Source organism: Mesoplodon densirostris, chromosome 6, assembly GCF_025265405.1.
Source record: "Mesoplodon densirostris isolate mMesDen1 chromosome 6, mMesDen1 primary haplotype, whole genome shotgun sequence".
NCBI lineage: Eukaryota > Metazoa > Chordata > Mammalia > Artiodactyla > Ziphiidae > Mesoplodon > Mesoplodon densirostris.
The window spans coordinates 58313807-58331669 of NC_082666.1; the positions used below are offsets into that span (position 1 = coordinate 58313807).

The following is a 17863-nucleotide window of genomic DNA, read 5'->3' on the forward strand; positions in this document are numbered from 1 at the left end:
ATGTCTTTGATGAAAATTGAAAATAATAAAGGAAACAAAGACCCCAAAAGTTTTATTTTCTCATGGCCTAGGATGGATGTTCTTACAAAACAAGAATGCATCTCATGAGATATCAAAATATGACCCATCAGAGCTAGGAAGGTACTTCAGAACCCAGCTAGGTTTTTACAATTTCTATCATGCATTGGTTCATTCACCAAGTATTTATTGTATCCACTATGTACCAAGCACGGTTCTAGCAAGGATGGAGTGATTGAGGCCCTGAGAAGTTGAGTGATTTGCCCAAGCAAAACCAGCTAATAAGAAGCAAAGCCAAGACTCTAGGCCATATCTCTGCAGTCGCTTTCACCTCCCTGAGTTTCAGTTTTCTTATCTCTTAAAAATCAAAATGAGCTTAATATTGTCTAATAACATCTGCCATTACTATCCAAGCACTTGTTCTGTGCCAGGCAGTTTGCTAGACACTTCATGTGTGTGAAATCCTCAGAACTACTAGACATTGTTATTCCTCCCATTTTACAAAGAAAGAAACTGAGATTTAGAGCGATTAAATAATTTGTCTCAGGGCACAGAGCTGGTAATTGATGAGCAAGGATTTCAGTACTGGTCATAGTAATCCAGAGACCATACTTTTAATCTTTAACAGGATTGCTTTGGAGATCTCTGTTACATATGTATGCCCCAGAATATTGCACAGAGGAGATGCTCAGCGAATATTTGTTGAATTTAAATAAGTTAGGAGATGGCCAATTTGTGCGGCCAGCTAATGTCCAGTAATGTTTTTTAAGCCAAGAAAATATCACTCTGATGTACTAAAATCTTCTAATGAGAACATTAGCTGTCAATTATACAAGTAAACCATTACATTGGAACAAAATGGACACATGTGCGGGCCAACACATGGATACAATTTGCTTTTTGCTAATTGGTATGAGGTCCATCCCAGCAGATGTCAGGATGAACCACCATTACTAACCATAAATTGACACATCAGACCTTGGCTTCAGGAGCTCTTTTCTTCCTTCCAATGAGACTGGTAACTAAATAAGAGTACACGTGCTACTGGGCAGTGATAACTAGAATGAAACCACAGAGTCCAAAGAAGGGAAATAGTCCAGAAAAAAATGAAAGAAGGAATTACCTGGGCTGTGAGATTGGAAATGGTAAGGTACTTTGACAGTCGGGGAAACACTTAACCAAACTGTTGATGCATGAAAGGCTGATGCTTCCAAAGCAGGAACAATATGGGAGGCTGGGTGAGGCAGACGGTTGTACAGCTGGAATGCTAGTCTGTATTTCCCTGATGCTCTTTATTTGCTGACATTCAGAGCATAGGCTAGTATTATGATGATGATGATCATTATGTATCCAAAGTCGGGTATATTTTGAGCATTATTGGCCCTGTCTTTCTTTAGCAATGAGTATAACCTAGATTCCTAACATCTAGGAATGCATGCTATATAGTCAGAGAGACCTAGATTTGAGTTTCATGTCTAGTTCAAGATCTGGGTACAGCGTAAGTGCCCAGCCTTTACCTACCCCCTAGTTAATGATGAAGACCTGAAATTTTACAAAGAAAAACTATTTTTAAACCTTTTTTTTTTCAATGAGTTCCTAATCCAATACTAGGTACATTTAGATGTCCACTAATAACTAATTGGCTGCTTGATTAAGACTCATAGCATCAAATTTTGAAATACAGAGGTTTTCAATAATATGTTGGTATAAACTTAGCACCTTTAAATCCTTAGTCCGATTCCTTACTTTCTGCCTTTTGGACTGGGAATGGTCTATGGTTCAGGGATGATACTTTTTAGATGAAAATATGTTCAAATAATTTGATTCTGACTTGTGATGCTGTATCAATGAACAGACATGCAAAGGTACAAAAAAAATAAATAATAATAAAATAATACTTACATACTTAGTAAGTGAGCTAACCTGGAAAGGGGGCATACCTATGAAATGAGGACTCTCCCAGGATATCCAGTCCATGTGCCATGTCATAAAGTGTGGAGATGGTACTCCGTTCCTTCCCAGGATGCTCAAAATCAAGCTAAGGATTGGCTACTGCTCAAACCACATGGGTGGTCCCACATCACAAGAGGGGGCCCTTCTCTTCCCTGTGATAGAGCATGGCGTGGGAGATGAAGCACTCATCACACCTAGGATCCTGAAACAGTGACTTGTGGCCAGAAGAAAAGAATAGGGACTCTAATCAGCTAAATGCCTTGCCTGGGAAAAATGGATTTCTTGGCACTGGCAATTCCAAGGCTCAGGGAATCTGGTCTCCAGAATCCAGCTGACCCCCTCGCTTTAAAGGAATTTGCTTTCAGAAGTGAATGTCTCAAGCTCCACTTTGAAAAACTGATGACTTTTTTCCCATAACCCATTAAATACTGCTTAGGTCCCCAGAAGGAGTCTGAGTCTTTGGCTGAAATATTTTCCTTCTAAGAAAGGGAAGGAGTAGCGGGAAGCATTTAAGAATAAGGTTGTGGCTACTCACCGTGGTTAATGCTTTCTCCAATTTAATCAAGCCCACTGGTCTTCCAGACATCCCAGCTAACAAAAGGCCCAGGAAAAACCACAACCACTGAAAGAAAGAAGTGGTTATTGTGAAATTTAATAGAACCATGTGAATGATAATGAAAACATATATTAAAAACTTGAAATTAATAGAACATAAGCCTGTTTGGAGCAATAGACTGTGTTCATCATTAAAGATATTCAAAAGATTACCATATACAGGTTTATCTTTTCCTTTTAATGAAGCTCTCAAAAGCCACGGCAGAAGTGTTCTATGTGGCTGCCCGAGGTCAGCTCTTCAGACAAGTGAGAGAGCTTTCATCCAGGTCAACTCCAGGATTCATTTCTCTGGACAAAATTGGATGGTGTTATCAAAGCAAAAAAATGAGATTGTTTCTCAAAGTGGAAAGCTTTGAAATAAAAAGTGTTTGGCAATAATAAATGAGAGACTCTCTGAGAGCATTCTGTTATCTGAGCATTTTTTAAAGGATCCCAATTTTGCAAAAAGGGCATCAACAGGACACCACTACCATCCAGTGCAAGCGTGGATTTCCCTATAGTGGGATGGATAAGAAACACTGCATTCTGAGTGTCTGATTTTGGCTGATGTTTGAAAGAAACTTTAAAAGTGCTCATACTACTGGGGCTTCCCCGGTGGCGCAGTGGTTGAGAGTCCGCCTGCCGATGCAGGGGACGCAGGTTCGTGCCCTGGTCCGGGAGGATCCCACATGCCGCGGAGCAGCTGGGCCCATGGGCCATGGCTGCTGAGCCTGCGCGTCTGGAGCCTGTGCTCTGCAACGGGAGTGGCCACAGCAGTGAGAGGCTCACGTACTGAAAAAAAAAAAAAAAAAAAAAAAAAGTGCTCATACTATAAGCCTGAGATTGCACAGGGCTAGAAGCATAATTGGATATAACATAGTTAGGGGTGGAGAAGAGGAGAAAAAGCATTCCCAAGAACGTCTGCTGTGCCACCCCCTTGGAGAGCAGCACAAGTGAGCATCTGCTGTTGATACTTGTGTGGCCCCAACCTGGAGACTGGCCATCCTCAGGAATCTGTATTAATTGTGGTGATGGCTTCTTCTGTGTGGCATTTCCTCATAATTCATGGGACCGTAAAATGAGCCAATGTATTTTGGAAACTATTGATCCTTCTTGTTAAATGTAATTAATCCCGTAGGCTTTCTGGCATATGGATTCTTAGGATACATGGGTTGAAGCAATAGAAACTGATTCTCATGAAGTTGAAGAGAAGGTAGAAAAGGGAGCAGGAGAGGGAGAGAGAATGTGGGGAATTGAGGGATTGAAGGCAAGGCTGAGAAACCAAGCCTTGGAAAGGGCAGGAACAGAGAGCCTCTGAGAAACCAGAAGCAGCAAGAGACATTCTCTTCAAAAGACTTCCATCTCAGAAACTAGCTTTGGGATGGTTTGGCTTCCACCAATTTCACATTCTCAAGAGAGAATCTTAATGTCCCAGCTTGACCAACACTTGGTCATTTATTTTGATTGCTAATTCTACCCGGACTGCAGGCAGTGAGGGAGAAGTAGCTGAATTGGTAGTCTTAGCTTTGAGCTATCAGATCACCTCAGTTAGCACTCACATTCTCTCCTCTTTCTGGTTCTCTTTCAGTCATCAAGGAAGTTTTTTCCCATCACGTTCTTCGGCTCCATCACCTGGATCGCAGTATTCTCTTACTTGATGGTCTGGTGGGCACATCAGGTAATACCTTGAGAGTGACACGCATCTGCCTGGCTTTTCTCTTGGTTGCTATGTGGCTAACCAGTGTGTTTGCTTTCTGAAACTGTCACAACAGTATTGCATCTAACAAATTACATATTCCAGGGCTAAAGGAATTTATTCCACTTAACTTTCCCTCGTCTCCTGGCCTTTCCCTATAGTGTGGACTCAAATCGGCATAGCCCCAGACAGCCATGTGGAGGAAAGGCAAGTCTCACTGCTTCTTGCCCTCTGAAGCCTGAAGCCAGGCCAACCCAGGCGTGGAGGAATGTCAGAGTTTTTCCTGGCTCAGCAGCACTTACTTTCTCTTGGGCAGCCACTCACCTCATGTTCTCATCCAACTGGCTCTTAGGAAAAGAACTGGAGACAAAATGGTCTCTTCCTTGAGCCTCCATTTACAAAAATGATGATGTATTTCCCTTTTACTACTTTTAATTCAATACCAGTCATAATGCTCATCACCAGAATAAACTCTCAGGAATTGTTTGTTGCAACACATGAATGGAGGAATGAGATGCAAAGGTCTTACATTCTCAAAGATAGTAATGGTTACCATTATTGATTGAATGTGTACTACATGCCAGATAATTCACATCCCTTTGTCCTTGTACACAGGTATCATTTCTATGAGGGAGGTACTATTATTATCCACAGTTTACAGATAAGGAGTTAAGCTTAGAGCTAATTTAAAAAAAAATGCCCAGGATCATTTAGGTAGTAAAAAGCAGGACTGAGATTCTAACCCAGCACTCTGCAGCTCCAAAACTCATGCTTTTAATCTCTATTATAAACTACATAAATTCCAACTGCTCACTTGTATTCTTTGTCTAATATACCCTTAAAATTATTATACTTCTTAACAGAAATAAAATATAGCAATTTGAAATAAGGAAATATACACCAAGGACATATGTGGATAGAGTTCTCAACAAATGCTGCTGGAATAATTGGATTTCTATATGCCAAAATAAATGAACTTAGACATTTACCACCTGCGATACTCAAAAATTAATTCAAAATGCACGATAGTTCTAAACGTAAGAGCTAAAAACATCTAGAAGAAAACAGAAAATCCACATAACCATGGGATAGGCAAAGAGTTCTATGACATAACACCAAACCATGATCCATAAAAAAAAAAATTGATTAACTAAACGTCATCAAAAGTAAAACTTCTGCTCTTCAGAAAACCTCATTTAAAAAATGAAAAGACAGGGAATTCCCTGCCTGTCCAGTGGTTAGAACTCTGCGCTCTCACTGCCGAGGGCCCAGGTTCAGTCCCTGTTTGGGGAACTGAGATCCCACAAGGCACGTGGCACAGCCAAAAAAAACCCCCCAAAATTGGAAAGACAAACCACAGACTGAGAGAAAATATTTGCAAATCATATCTCTCTGATAAAGCACTTGTATCCAGGATATATAAAAAGCTCTTAAAGCTCAGTAATAGAAAGGCAAGTGTCTACAGGCATCTTAATGTTTAAGATGGACAAAAGATTTGAGTAGATATTTCACAAAGAAAGGTATGCAAATGGCTAATAAGCACAAGAAAAGATATTCAACATAATTATTCATTAGAGAATGCAAACTAAAACCACAGTGAGATACCACTTCACACTCACTTGGATGGATATAATCAAAAAGACAGAAAATAACAAGTGTTAGAGAGGATGTATAGAAATTGGAACCCTGATATATTTCTGGTAAGAATGTAAAACAGTGCAGCCACTTTGTAGACAGCTTGGCAGTTCCACAAAATGTTAAGCATAGAGTTACCATATAATCCAGTGATTCCACTGTCTATATACCCAAGAGAAATGAAAACATCTGCACAATTTATACACAAATGTTCACAGCAGCATCACTCATAATGGCCAAAAAGTAGAAACAATTCAGGTGTCCATCAACTTGTACGGGTAAATAAAATGTATATCCACACAACGGAATATTATTCTACAATAAAAATGAATGAAATACTGATACATGCTACAGTGTGAATGAACCTCTAAAATATTATGCTAAGTGAAAACAGCCAGTTACAAGAGATCACATGTTATATGATTCCATTTATATGAAATGTGAATAACAGGCAAATCTGTAGAGGCAGAAAGTAGGTAACAGTTGCCTAGGGTTGCGGATGTTGGAGGGCAATGGGCAGTGACTGCTAACGGGTATGGAGTTTCTTCTTGGAATGACGAAAAATTGAACTTAAATTCTGGTGATAGTTGCACAACTCTATAGATATACTAAAAAACAACTGAATCATATACTTTAAATGGGTGGCTTTTAGGGTATGTGAATTATATCGCAATAAAGTTGTTTAAAAATAAACATAAGATACCACTTCACAACCATTAGGATGACTACAACCAAAAAGACAGACAATACCATTTGTTGATGAGGATGTGGAGAAACAGGACTGCATATATTTGTCAAAGCTCACAGAACAGTATGCTTTTTTTAAAGGGTGAATTTTACTGTATGGAAATTACACCTTAATTTTTTCAGAAAGAAGATATGGCATCACTAACAAAACCCACTGGAAATGTTGGCTGATAAACCAAGCATTATTCCTACAAGATATTTTATATTATTCCTATCACAGTTATTTTACTGACATTTGATCTCAGATTACTCTTCCTTAATATTTCCAAAAATCCTCGGCCCCCTGAAGAAGTTCTGTTTGCCCCAAAGTCAGTATTTTCTACATTTGTTGAAAGATGTTTGCTACCGATACCCAGCAGAAATCATTGCAGAAGGTAAGCTGCTTCTCAGCCTCCAGATTTCCAGGCTAAAAGGAGTGTTTGTTTGCCATTTATAGATATATAATGGCCTTTCCTAATAATCATTTTTATTCTTCCATATACTGATAAAGGAGAAAAAGTTATTTTTTTCACTTATTGGAATATTTTGTTTTCTAGATATTTCTCTTTAGTCATCCTAGGAAACATCATCCTACAGGCTTCCATCTCTTTCTCTACTTTTTAATGATTATCTTCATTCCACAATCCTGTTTCCTTTTCATTCTCTTGTAGATAAATACAAACACAATGCCTGGAACAATAATAATTACTAAAAAAAAAGCCCAGAAATATAAAGTACATAAAGAGAAGCCTTACTAGCAAATAATGAATGAGAAGTTTCTCTTTCTTTTCTCCAAAGAAATGCTTTTCTCTTTCAAAATATCCAAACAGCTGATCAAGATAGCAGATTCTGTTCTAAGTCTGTAGCTCTAATTCTATCATTTGTACTTTTAAACTGTAAAAGCTATAAAGATAACAAGTGTACCATTTAGTGCTCAACTATTTTGTTATCCACAGTTTTACCAATAATAAATGCTATTTAATACAATTATTTGGCTACTGTTCGGCCAAAACTAAATGCCCTTCACATAAAACACTTTGTGCATACTTTCCTTTAGTTTGGGGAGTTTTTTGTTTTTGTTTTTACATCTTGAATCTTCATCTTAGTAAATTGCATGGGTGATGAAAACCTGTGATTAAAATCTATCCCGCATCTACTTAATTGGATGTTAATTCTCGGTTAATGCTAAGAGTCAGATACAACCTCATGTCTCATTTAGCCAATATGACATTTTGCAGATCCTCACTAAACCACAGCAAGGAACTGGATCATGGAATATTGGAGCAGCACTGGATATGGATTCTGAGTGGCCTCGTTATTTATTTCTATTAGAAAACAAAGGAATTCCCCCAAGAGACTACTGAGGTCCTTTCTAGCTGTAAACTCCTCTGATGCTCCCCGATTTGATCAGAATGCTGTCCCATCCATGCACCCATCACCTTGCCTCTGACTCGCCAAAAGCCCACTTCAGTGAAATAGATTCAAAATGAGCTTCTGAAAACTAGCTCTCCTTCAGTGAAAGTGTTTCTAGAGCCACCCAGAGTCATCAGGGTTTTGATGTACAGTGAAAATTCGTCATGATTCATGTGACTTCCCACATTGTAAACTGACTCTGCTAAACCAGCTTCTGTCCCTACTGCCGGAACCCTGAGGGTTGCACTCTGATATGTTGGAGAGGGAGAGGAGTAGTGTCTGAGTTATCACAGCTGATATTTATTGAACATTTTCTTTATGCCTGACACTAGTTGCTATTTGCTTTATATGCATCATCACATGTAATCATCCCAACAACTCTGAGGGTAGATATTATTATCCCCATTTTACACATGAGAAAAACTGAGACTCAGGGAAGTTGGCCACTGTGCCCAAGGAGTGGCAGGCTAGGATTTGCACCCAGGGCTTTTTGTACCCCATGCTAGCACTCTTAACCTCACTACCGTTAACACCTCTCTTCAGTTTCTGCATTATTCTGTCAGTAGTGGCATTCAAACTCCAGATACAGAATTTTTTTTTAATAGTCACTGCTTTAAAACTCCCTCTAATGGGCTTCCCTGGTGGCGCAGTGGTCGAGAATCTACCTGCCAATGAAGGGGACACGGGTTCGAGCCCTGGTCTGGGAAGATCCCACATGCCGCGGAGCAACTAGGCTCGTGAGCCACAATTACTGAGCCTACGCGTCTGAAGCCTGTGCTCTGCAACAAGAGAGGCCACGATAGTGAGAGGCCCGCGCACCGTGATGAAGAGTGGCCCCCGCTTGCCACAACTAGAGAAAGCCCTCGCACAGAAACAAAGACCCAACACAGCCATAAATAAATAAATAAATAAATAAATAAATTTTTTTAACTCCAAGATTTTAAATTACTAAGAACGTATTAGATAGTTTGGAACTTATTGAGGGCGACGATCATTTAGTCAGCACCTTCACAGTGTTTGAAAATGTTTCACTCCATGGACTTCCGTGGTGGCGCAGTGGTTAAGAATCCTCCTGCCAATGCAGGGGACACGGGATCGAGCACTGTTCCAGGAAGATCCCACATGCCGCGGAGCAACTAAGCCCGTGCACCACAACTACTGAGCCTGCAAGCTACAACTCCTGAAGCCCGTGCTCCTAGAGCCCGTGCTCTGCAACAAAGAGAAGCCACCGCAACGAGAAGCCCGCACACCACAACGAAGAGTAGCCCCCGCTCGCCACAACTAGAGAAAGCCCATGCACAGCACCAAAGACCCAATGCAGCCAAAAATAAATAAATAAATAAATTTGTAAAAAGAAAATGTTTCACTCCAAATCTAACAAAAAATGTCATCAGGGAGAATACTTTGCTCAAATAGGGCACTTTTGTACAAAACTCTTGTTTAACTTTTTCTAGGAGAGTCAGTAAAAATGCTAGTAAAATCTTCTAAGTATGCAGATTGATTTGTTTATTCAGCAAATAGGTATTGAGAGCCTACTATGTACCAGGCTATGTTCTGCTTATTAGGGAGACCATAGTGATTAAGGCCCTGACCCTGCTCACGTAGATGTCACTTTCTAATGGGGAGCAATGAATCTGTGCACCACGAGGATAGGTAAACTAGTTCAGCTCACCAGGCTCTAGAGCAGGCATGACCATCAAAATAAAAATAGCTCGCAACTATGTTTTTAAGCTAGTGGGAACCAGGCTATCCCTATAAATTGAAACAGAGATTTAGAAATAGGTTTATTCTAGAAATAGACCCAGAGACATAGAAAACAAACTTATGGTTACCAAAGGGGAAATGGGGGGAGGGATAAATTAGGAGTTTGGAATTAACATAAACACACTACTATGTATAAAATAGATAACCAACAAAGACCTACTGTATAGCACAGGGAACTATACTCAACATTTTATAGTAACCTATAAGGGAAAAGAATCTGAAATATATATATATATATAACTACACTTGAAACTAACTTTGCTGTACACCTGAAACACAGCATTGTAAATCAACTATATTTCAATTTTTTAAAAAAGAAATGTTTATTCTATTCCCCCAAAACCTTTATTCTTACATGCTACTTTGGCCCTTTACATTTTCTCAAAAAATGCTGGACGTCATCAGGTAGGAAACCAAACTGAAAGAATTGTCGTAAAGGTTTTCAGAACTGCAGTTCACCAACTCCAGATAATACATAAAGTTTTTAAAAGAAAGACAACAAGAAGACAAACACATTTCTCAAGAGACTGGAGGAGCATACATTGAAGGCTAGACCAACTGTCCAGAAGAGAAGTCATCAGTCTTAAAAGGCAAAGACCAAAAGAATATAATAAATATCCCCTGTCACTTGTCAATGATGACATACATCATTGTCAAACCCATTTACAAAGGGTTTTTCCATAAATTTTAATTAAGTCCTCACAACCACCTTGTAAGGTAAGTATTATCGTACCCACTTTATGGATCAGAAGACGAGGATAAAAATATAAGTAACACAGCTGTGTGTTATATATGGAAGTTGTTAAGAGACTCAATCCTAAGAGTTCTCATCACGAGGAAAACGAATTTTTTTCTATTTCTTTAATTGTATATCTGAGATGATGGATGTTCATTAAACTTATAATCATTTCATGATGTATGTAAGTCAAATCATTATGCTCTATACCTTAAACTTATGCAGTGCTGTATGTCAATTATATCTAAATAAAACTGGAAGGAAAAAAAAAAGAAAGTGAGGATCAAAGATATTGCCCAATTGGTCGGGTTAGCAATAGGTCAAGTACTTAATAAATTCCAGAGCCAGACCTTAGACCAAGGTCCTCTGATTCCCTAACTGTTGCTTTCTCCATGGCTGCCTTGCTGATTTACAGTCCTGTGTTAGAAAACCCAAAAACACCCAAAATCAAGTCTTCTGTGAAAATGGTAGAGTCTAAAAGTGTTTAAGAGTGGGTTATAGACACTAGGAAATGTTAAGGAAAAATGGGAACACTGGGTGTCAGTTCTTAATCTTCAATGATAAATCCAGGGGTAAATCTGCTACAGGATTTGGTACCATTGTCAGGCACTGGCCCCTGTAGCCAATGACCAATGGGCATTTATAACTCTGATCTTCTGCTTCCCCCGCCTGGTCCTAATAAAAACCATATACAGGCTGCACTCTAGTCTTCTATAGCTCTTTTTTGAGATTATCTGTTTAATCCTCCTGTGAACATTCCTGATCCCTTGGGTCTGAATATCATTAAAATATAAAATCCTTTCTGTCAATGATGGTGCCTTATTCCTTGTTATCATCTCAATACTCAGCACAGCACAGAGTAAGAACTCATTAAAAGGGAGTTGCATTCAAATGTTAGTGGTTTTGATGGTTTTGTGACTTCAAACATTCATATGTTTGTCCCTGTCGTTGCTTTTAGGTTGGAGAGACAATTGGCATTAGTGAAGAGATTATGGGTCTGACCATCTTGGCTGCTGGGACCTCCATCCCTGACCTGATCACCAGTGTCATAGTGGCCCGGAAGGGGCTCGGGGACATGGCTGTGTCCAGCTCTGTTGGAAGCAACATTTTTGACATCACTGTAGGGTGAGTAGAGCTAGTTGTATAAAGGTGCACATCAGCTCCACCACTGTCTTTGTCTTCTTAGGAGCTGTGAAGACATGACCAGGATCTCAGAGCCCGAAACCAATCAATACCAATAGAAAGTAAAGACTGGTAGTACCATTCAATTTCACCAACTCCAATTTTCATTTTCAGAGAACTTCATGAAGAGTAAGTTATCTGTAGACAGGCAGAAACACATAACTTGCATACAGTGGGTGTTGTAGGAAATACTTTAAGAGAATTTCACCTATAAAATGGCATTGGCTATACGTCATGAATATTCAACATTCATGTGACTGAGATGCTCTGGTGGTTTCACTGTATTTTTTTCCATGTTCTAATTCTAATAAAAGTCCCCACCAGCCTCAGATGAGATTTGGATTGGAAAGCAGACTGAAACAAACATAGGCCCAGAAAAAATATCCCATCTCCTTCCTTGGAAAATGCTGGCAGGTTTGGCATTATCATTTCTTTATCTGTGCTGGTGAAGATATTCTAGGTTTTTTGAAAGTCAGAAGATGAGATCTCTTACAGTTAAGCAGACTGAAGTTCTCAATATGAATAATCTCAAGCAGATCCGATTTGGGAGGGATGCTGTCATCTCTATCATTTCATTTAATGTGTCCAAGTAAAAGTATTCTGATAAATAACCTTGAAGGACAGCCCCTTGAGAAAGTAAGACATGGGATATTATCCTTGTGTTCCCGGAAGAACTGAGCTCTTGCATTTGAGTTTGGAAGACCACTAAAACGGATCTACTTTCTCATTGAGCATCTTGAGTACTGTTCTATTTTATCCTTTCCACTACCTAATATATATAATAATTTTTTCATTCAGTATCTACCACATGCACTGTACATACGTTTTTATCTATTTAAGCCACATGACGATCCTATGACGTATGTATTTTCATCTCCATTTTTCAGATAAGGAAACTGAAGGGCACAGAATTCACACAACTAGTAATGAGATAGCTGGGATTTGAACAGAGTCTGTGCTCTCAACTCCAGCACTACCTGTACATAAAACCCTGCTCTGAGCTTCCACTGTCTGAACCACCTTTAAGTTCCAAAGATGCCCTCTCCTACCATTCTTTCTTCCTTTGCTGGCACCTCTCCCTCAGGAGCCCTCCCTGCTTGTCTGTCTGGAAAACTCCAATTTACCCTTCCTGTGTCAACTCAAATCCTGGTTTTTCTGATTCCCTTAAGTCTTGCCTGGGGGCTTGTGCTCCTGCATACTTTCTATATATCTGTATCTCACACTCTTATCATGCTCCTATCTATCAGTCTGCCTGCTAGACTGTGAACTCCCCAAGAACAAGAACTCCCCAAAGCCTAATACAATGCTTAATGCATGGCAGTGGTTTGGCAGATGTTTGTAGAATGAATGGAAGAATGGATGGGTGGATGAATGAATGGATGAATGAATGGATGAATGGATGGTTGGATGGATGAATGAACGAGTGAATGAGTGAGTGAATGCCTGAAAAGGTATATTTTAAAGGAAGGACATCCCTAGTATAAACAGTGTTTCTCAGTTCCACTGCCCACACATTTAGAGTAGTTTTCTTGGTCAATATCTTGTATAAACAGAAAGAAAATATTCTGTAGCACAAAAAGAGAAAATCCTACATATTGGGAAAAATTACAAGTGTTCTATGAGACAAATTTGTCGTGTTTTTGAAAAATATAGTGAATTGCAAGATGCTTTTTGTTCATTGTTCTTAAATTTTATATACGTTGTAACTTAAATGAAACTTAAATGAAAGTTTAAAGAAAATCACCCCTAATCTTACTACCCCAAAACATTTAACTTTTGTGTGTTTTTCTCCTAATATTTCAGAAAGTTTTCTTAGTGAATAATCAATTTTGCCCTGTTGGAGGGCTTTTATTTTTCCATTTTAAAGCCATGTATGCCTAGCAAAGAGTAGGCATCTATTAGTAAATTAGTAAATCAACCATTTTTCTAAGTTTCTTCATAGCTCTCATAATTAACATTCTACAGCTTCTAAATATTCCATCCTGTTGCTTTCAGTTTAGCCTTTACCCTTTAGTAGGACCTTTGTATTTTTTTCAATTTTCTGATATCATGGGTGTTTTATGAACACCTTTATGCAGAAAGATCTCCTCTTTTAATTATTTTATTAGGATAAATTTCCTCAAGAAATATTGATGGATTGAAGATTATAAACATTTCAATGTCTATTGATGTAGTATATTTTTCTAAAAAGTCTTTCCCAAGAGTTTATACCAATTTACAAAGTCATTAGCAATATATTGAGTGTAACAGTTTCTTCATAGTCTTGCTAGCATTTTCTTCTTGTTTATAGGATTCATACATACTCAAGGTAAAGGATTTAAAAAATACATATAAAGCCTAAATATATAAGGCATAATACAAACCAACATATAAGCATATATAAAACATAAATACAAACCAACACTACTCTTTTTTAATTTATTATTGAAGTTAGATTGCTATGTTTATGTTTATCCTTTTTTTTTTTTTTTTTTCGGTACGCGGTCCTCTCACTGTTGTGGCCTCCGCACAGGCTCCGGACGCGCAGGCTCAGCAGCCATGGCTCACGGGCCCAGCCGCTCCGCGGCATGTGGGATCTTCCCAGACCAGGGCACGAACCCGTGTCCCCTGCATCGGCAGGCGGACTCTCAACCACTGCGCCACCAGGGAAGCCCTATCCTTCTTTTTAAATATAGTCATACCATGAACATTTACCTGTATTATTATAAGTTTATGATTTTTAATAGCTACATAAAATTACATTGACTTATAGTTTGCTATTTAACTAGCTGCCTATTATTAGAGATTAAGTTATCCCTGATTTTTCACTACTCAAAATAACACTGAAATGATCACCTTTCTGAATAAAATTGCATCTGCATTTCGAATTATTCCTTGTGCTTAATCCCTGACAATAGAATTGATTGGTCAAAAGTATTAAAAATGTCATATTTCCCCCAAAGGGTTTTTATCTATTTGTAGTGCTGTCAACCACAAGTTCACCAGAATTGGGTGTGTGTGGGGGGGAGGGGTGTATGTGTGTATGTATGTGTGATTGCTATTCTCTGTCTCCATTTAAAAAAAATAATTTGGTCATTTTCACCACAGATTTCTATACCTTTTCTCCATTTATCATCTCCTCCTGTCATCCTGTACAGATCTTCCAGTTCACCTCTTTAGGGCTAAGAGTGACACTTTAATCTCAACTAGGAAGGAAACCAAAAAAAATTATTTCAAATCAACTTCAGAAATCATCTGCAGCAGCCATGTCTTTGATCTTGTTCAACCGTAGAATAAATTCTCTCTGTTCTCCCTAATTTGATTGGGAAATAGATCCAGGTTTTTCAAGTTCATCTGACTTCCTTGTAAATATGATTTCCTGCATCAGCCAGGCCTGAGTCCTAGTGAACCTAACAGGACACTCGTCTCCAATCACAGATTCCGAGAAGCTAATGCTCCATCCTGTGCCTTCCTCAGCGTGCCTGACTGCGTCCCCTTCTACCCTGCTTCTCTTCCCCCACAGGCTCCCACTGCCCTGGCTCCTGTACACCATCATTCACAGGTTCCAACCCGTGGCTGTCAGCAGCAACGGCCTCTTCTGCGCCATCGTCCTCCTCTTCATCATGCTGCTCTTCGTCATCCTCTCCATCGCCCTCTGCAAATGGAGGATGAACAAAGTGCTGGGCTTCATCATGTTTGGCCTCTACTTTGGGTTCCTCGTGGTCAGTGTCCTCCTGGAAGACAGAATCCTCATGTGTCCTGTCTCCATCTAGCAGGAAAAGCCATATCTTGAGCCAACAAAATGGACTGTCTCTCCCCGCTCAAGGTTGTAGGCTCCTTGACCTCTGCTGGCACACAACCCTGGGCATTTCAAGTGTTCCTCCTTGGTGGCTTTGATAAGGGGATGGCTTCACGCTGGGCCCACTCATTTCTTGGGCTGCTCCCACCCTTGCCTCCTGCAGTGGCTCCATGCAAGAGACAAAGAGATCCCAGCATTTGGGGCTTCTCTCCCTGCATTGCTGACAGGTACTCCTCGCTGGTCGTTGTCATGATGCAAAGAATGACAGAGGTGATATATATACATATAAAATATATATATTATGTATAGATGCACATGCACACACCCCTGCCTGTTCCTGTATTATACCTCTCCTTCCACACCTATAGATTAGTACATACCTGTATACAAATACAAAGAAAAATTATAAATATATATAATCATATATATATATGATATATATGATATATATATATATATGATATATATATATATATATACAACTGCATCTTTTCAGGGATAGCTCTAGTATATTTCTAGTACCTATTTGAAGAGGGGCATCAACCTTCAGTCTGAGCTTTACCTCTTAAGTGCAAGAGGTGAGCTAAGAGAATCATTGCTGTGACCTTCAGCCTACCTTGGACATACTGGGATTCTGCCTGGTACAGTGGATATTTTAGGAAAATGGGTTGCATGAGGGAGGGCTGGGTGGAGAGGGGCTGTAGGGGCCCTGAAATGAGCCCTCCAAAATGTTCCCACAAGCCAAACCGGGAAGACCGTCTCTCCACCCCAACTGGGGTACACTCTCTGAAACCCACAGGGTTATCGGGACATTCAGAGGTAAAACCCAGGCTGGGTGGATACTGGTTTCGGGCAAGGGGGAGGTGACCAGGGTTGGGTTTGGGGGGGGGGGGTTATAGCCCCAGCATGCAAGTAGAAAATAAGACTGCAAAGCAAATTAGTGCACTTCTAGGACAACAAGACTATATAAACTGAACCTATACTGTTCTAATGCATGTCCCATTATCATCAAAAGAAGGGGGGCAAGTTTAGTTGTGATTGTCATTCAGACGTCTTTTGATGCTAAGGGCATCAAAATGCCTGCCAAGAGAGCCTGGATATGTACTAAGAAATACCATCCAGTAGAGGCGCTCAGCGGGACTTGCCCCCTAAGGACATGGTTCTTTAATGCATCTTCCAGTGTGGTCATAAAGGGCTTCAGTGGCTGAAGGAAGAAATCATTGTTCCTCCAACCAACAGAACTAGAATGACTCTGATCAATACTGCTTGGAGTAAGGCAGCTTCAAGATGTTTGGAAAGGCGTTTGTTAACTCGGAAGGTTTCTGAGTCCTGTGTCTAGTGGTGCCAGGACCCGGATCTGGTTAAAGCCCACGCACCATGGGTGTCTCTCCTGCCATCAGGACCCCATCTGGGACTCTTCCTAGCTCACAGAGTACACTGCAGACTACACGCAACAGCTTCTTTACACTGGCTTCAAGCCAGTCACTTCAAGGATCTGATTTTCAGAGCATTCAAGGGACATCTTCATTTCATTCATTCAGTGCTCCCAAGTTCTATTTGACATTTTGTATGATTTCTCAGGTCTATGTCAAAAGAAAATAAAACCAACAGAGGAAAAAGATGAGGTGGACTAACTTACTGAAAAACATGCAGAGTTTTTCATTTCCCCAAATCATGCTTCCTTATAATCAGTTGAAAAAGTAAATAGAGGATGGCGCATCATTCTGTAGCCATCCTGCATCTAAGTTGGCACACACCATGGCTCCTCTCCAGTCGGTTGTGTCACTGATGCTGCTATGATTTTGCGGTGAGCACGTCCCTCCTAACACAGGGAGACAGGATGCAGAACTCACAACTGAATAAAGATAAAGATCAAGCTCAGCATTCCTTCCACAAAACCTCAGCCCACTCCACAGAGCATGGCAGTCACAGGCAGTGCCCATCATTGCTCTTCTGAGTGGAGGCCCAATGGGAAAGCAGGAAGCCAAGATGGCTGCCACCCAGGAGGCCAGCTTCCCAGTCTCTCCAACTTTGCAAAGTCGGGTGTTCAGTTGTGTGAGAGAGACCCACGTCTCCTTCATCAAGGGCAGGATTTTGTGTTGAAGCAAGAATTCGTGTTAGTTCCTCTGAGTGAAAGAGAAGGAGTAAGTGAACATTGAGTTAAAAACTCTGATGGTTTTCCCTGTGCATTACTCCAAGGGGAGCAGAGTTGTTTCTTGCATGAATATGTATGACGGACTGGTTTGTTGTGTGAAAGAAGGTTTGAGTAGGTGACTGACTCAACTGCAGGTTGACTATATAAAACCAGAAAGGAGGAGCGAGGTCCAGTGCAACCCTGTTCTTATTCCAGCCCTTCCCCACAGTCGCC

At 40.1% G+C, this 17863-nt stretch overlaps 1 protein-coding gene across 2 annotated transcripts in view; it reads left to right on the top strand.

Moving 5' to 3' along the window:
- SLC24A2 (solute carrier family 24 member 2) overlaps positions 1-15469 on the top strand; it is a 245001-nt gene extending 229532 nt beyond the window's left edge. For both annotated transcript variants that reach the window (XM_060101488.1, XM_060101489.1), the window contains 3 exons: positions 4154-4243; positions 11494-11660; positions 15220-15469. In XM_060101488.1, coding sequence (XP_059957471.1) covers positions 4154-4243; positions 11494-11660; positions 15220-15469 — 507 coding nt within the window. The remainder of the gene's footprint in view (positions 1-4153; positions 4244-11493; positions 11661-15219) is intronic.
- Positions 15470-17863: the final 2394 nt, after the last annotated feature.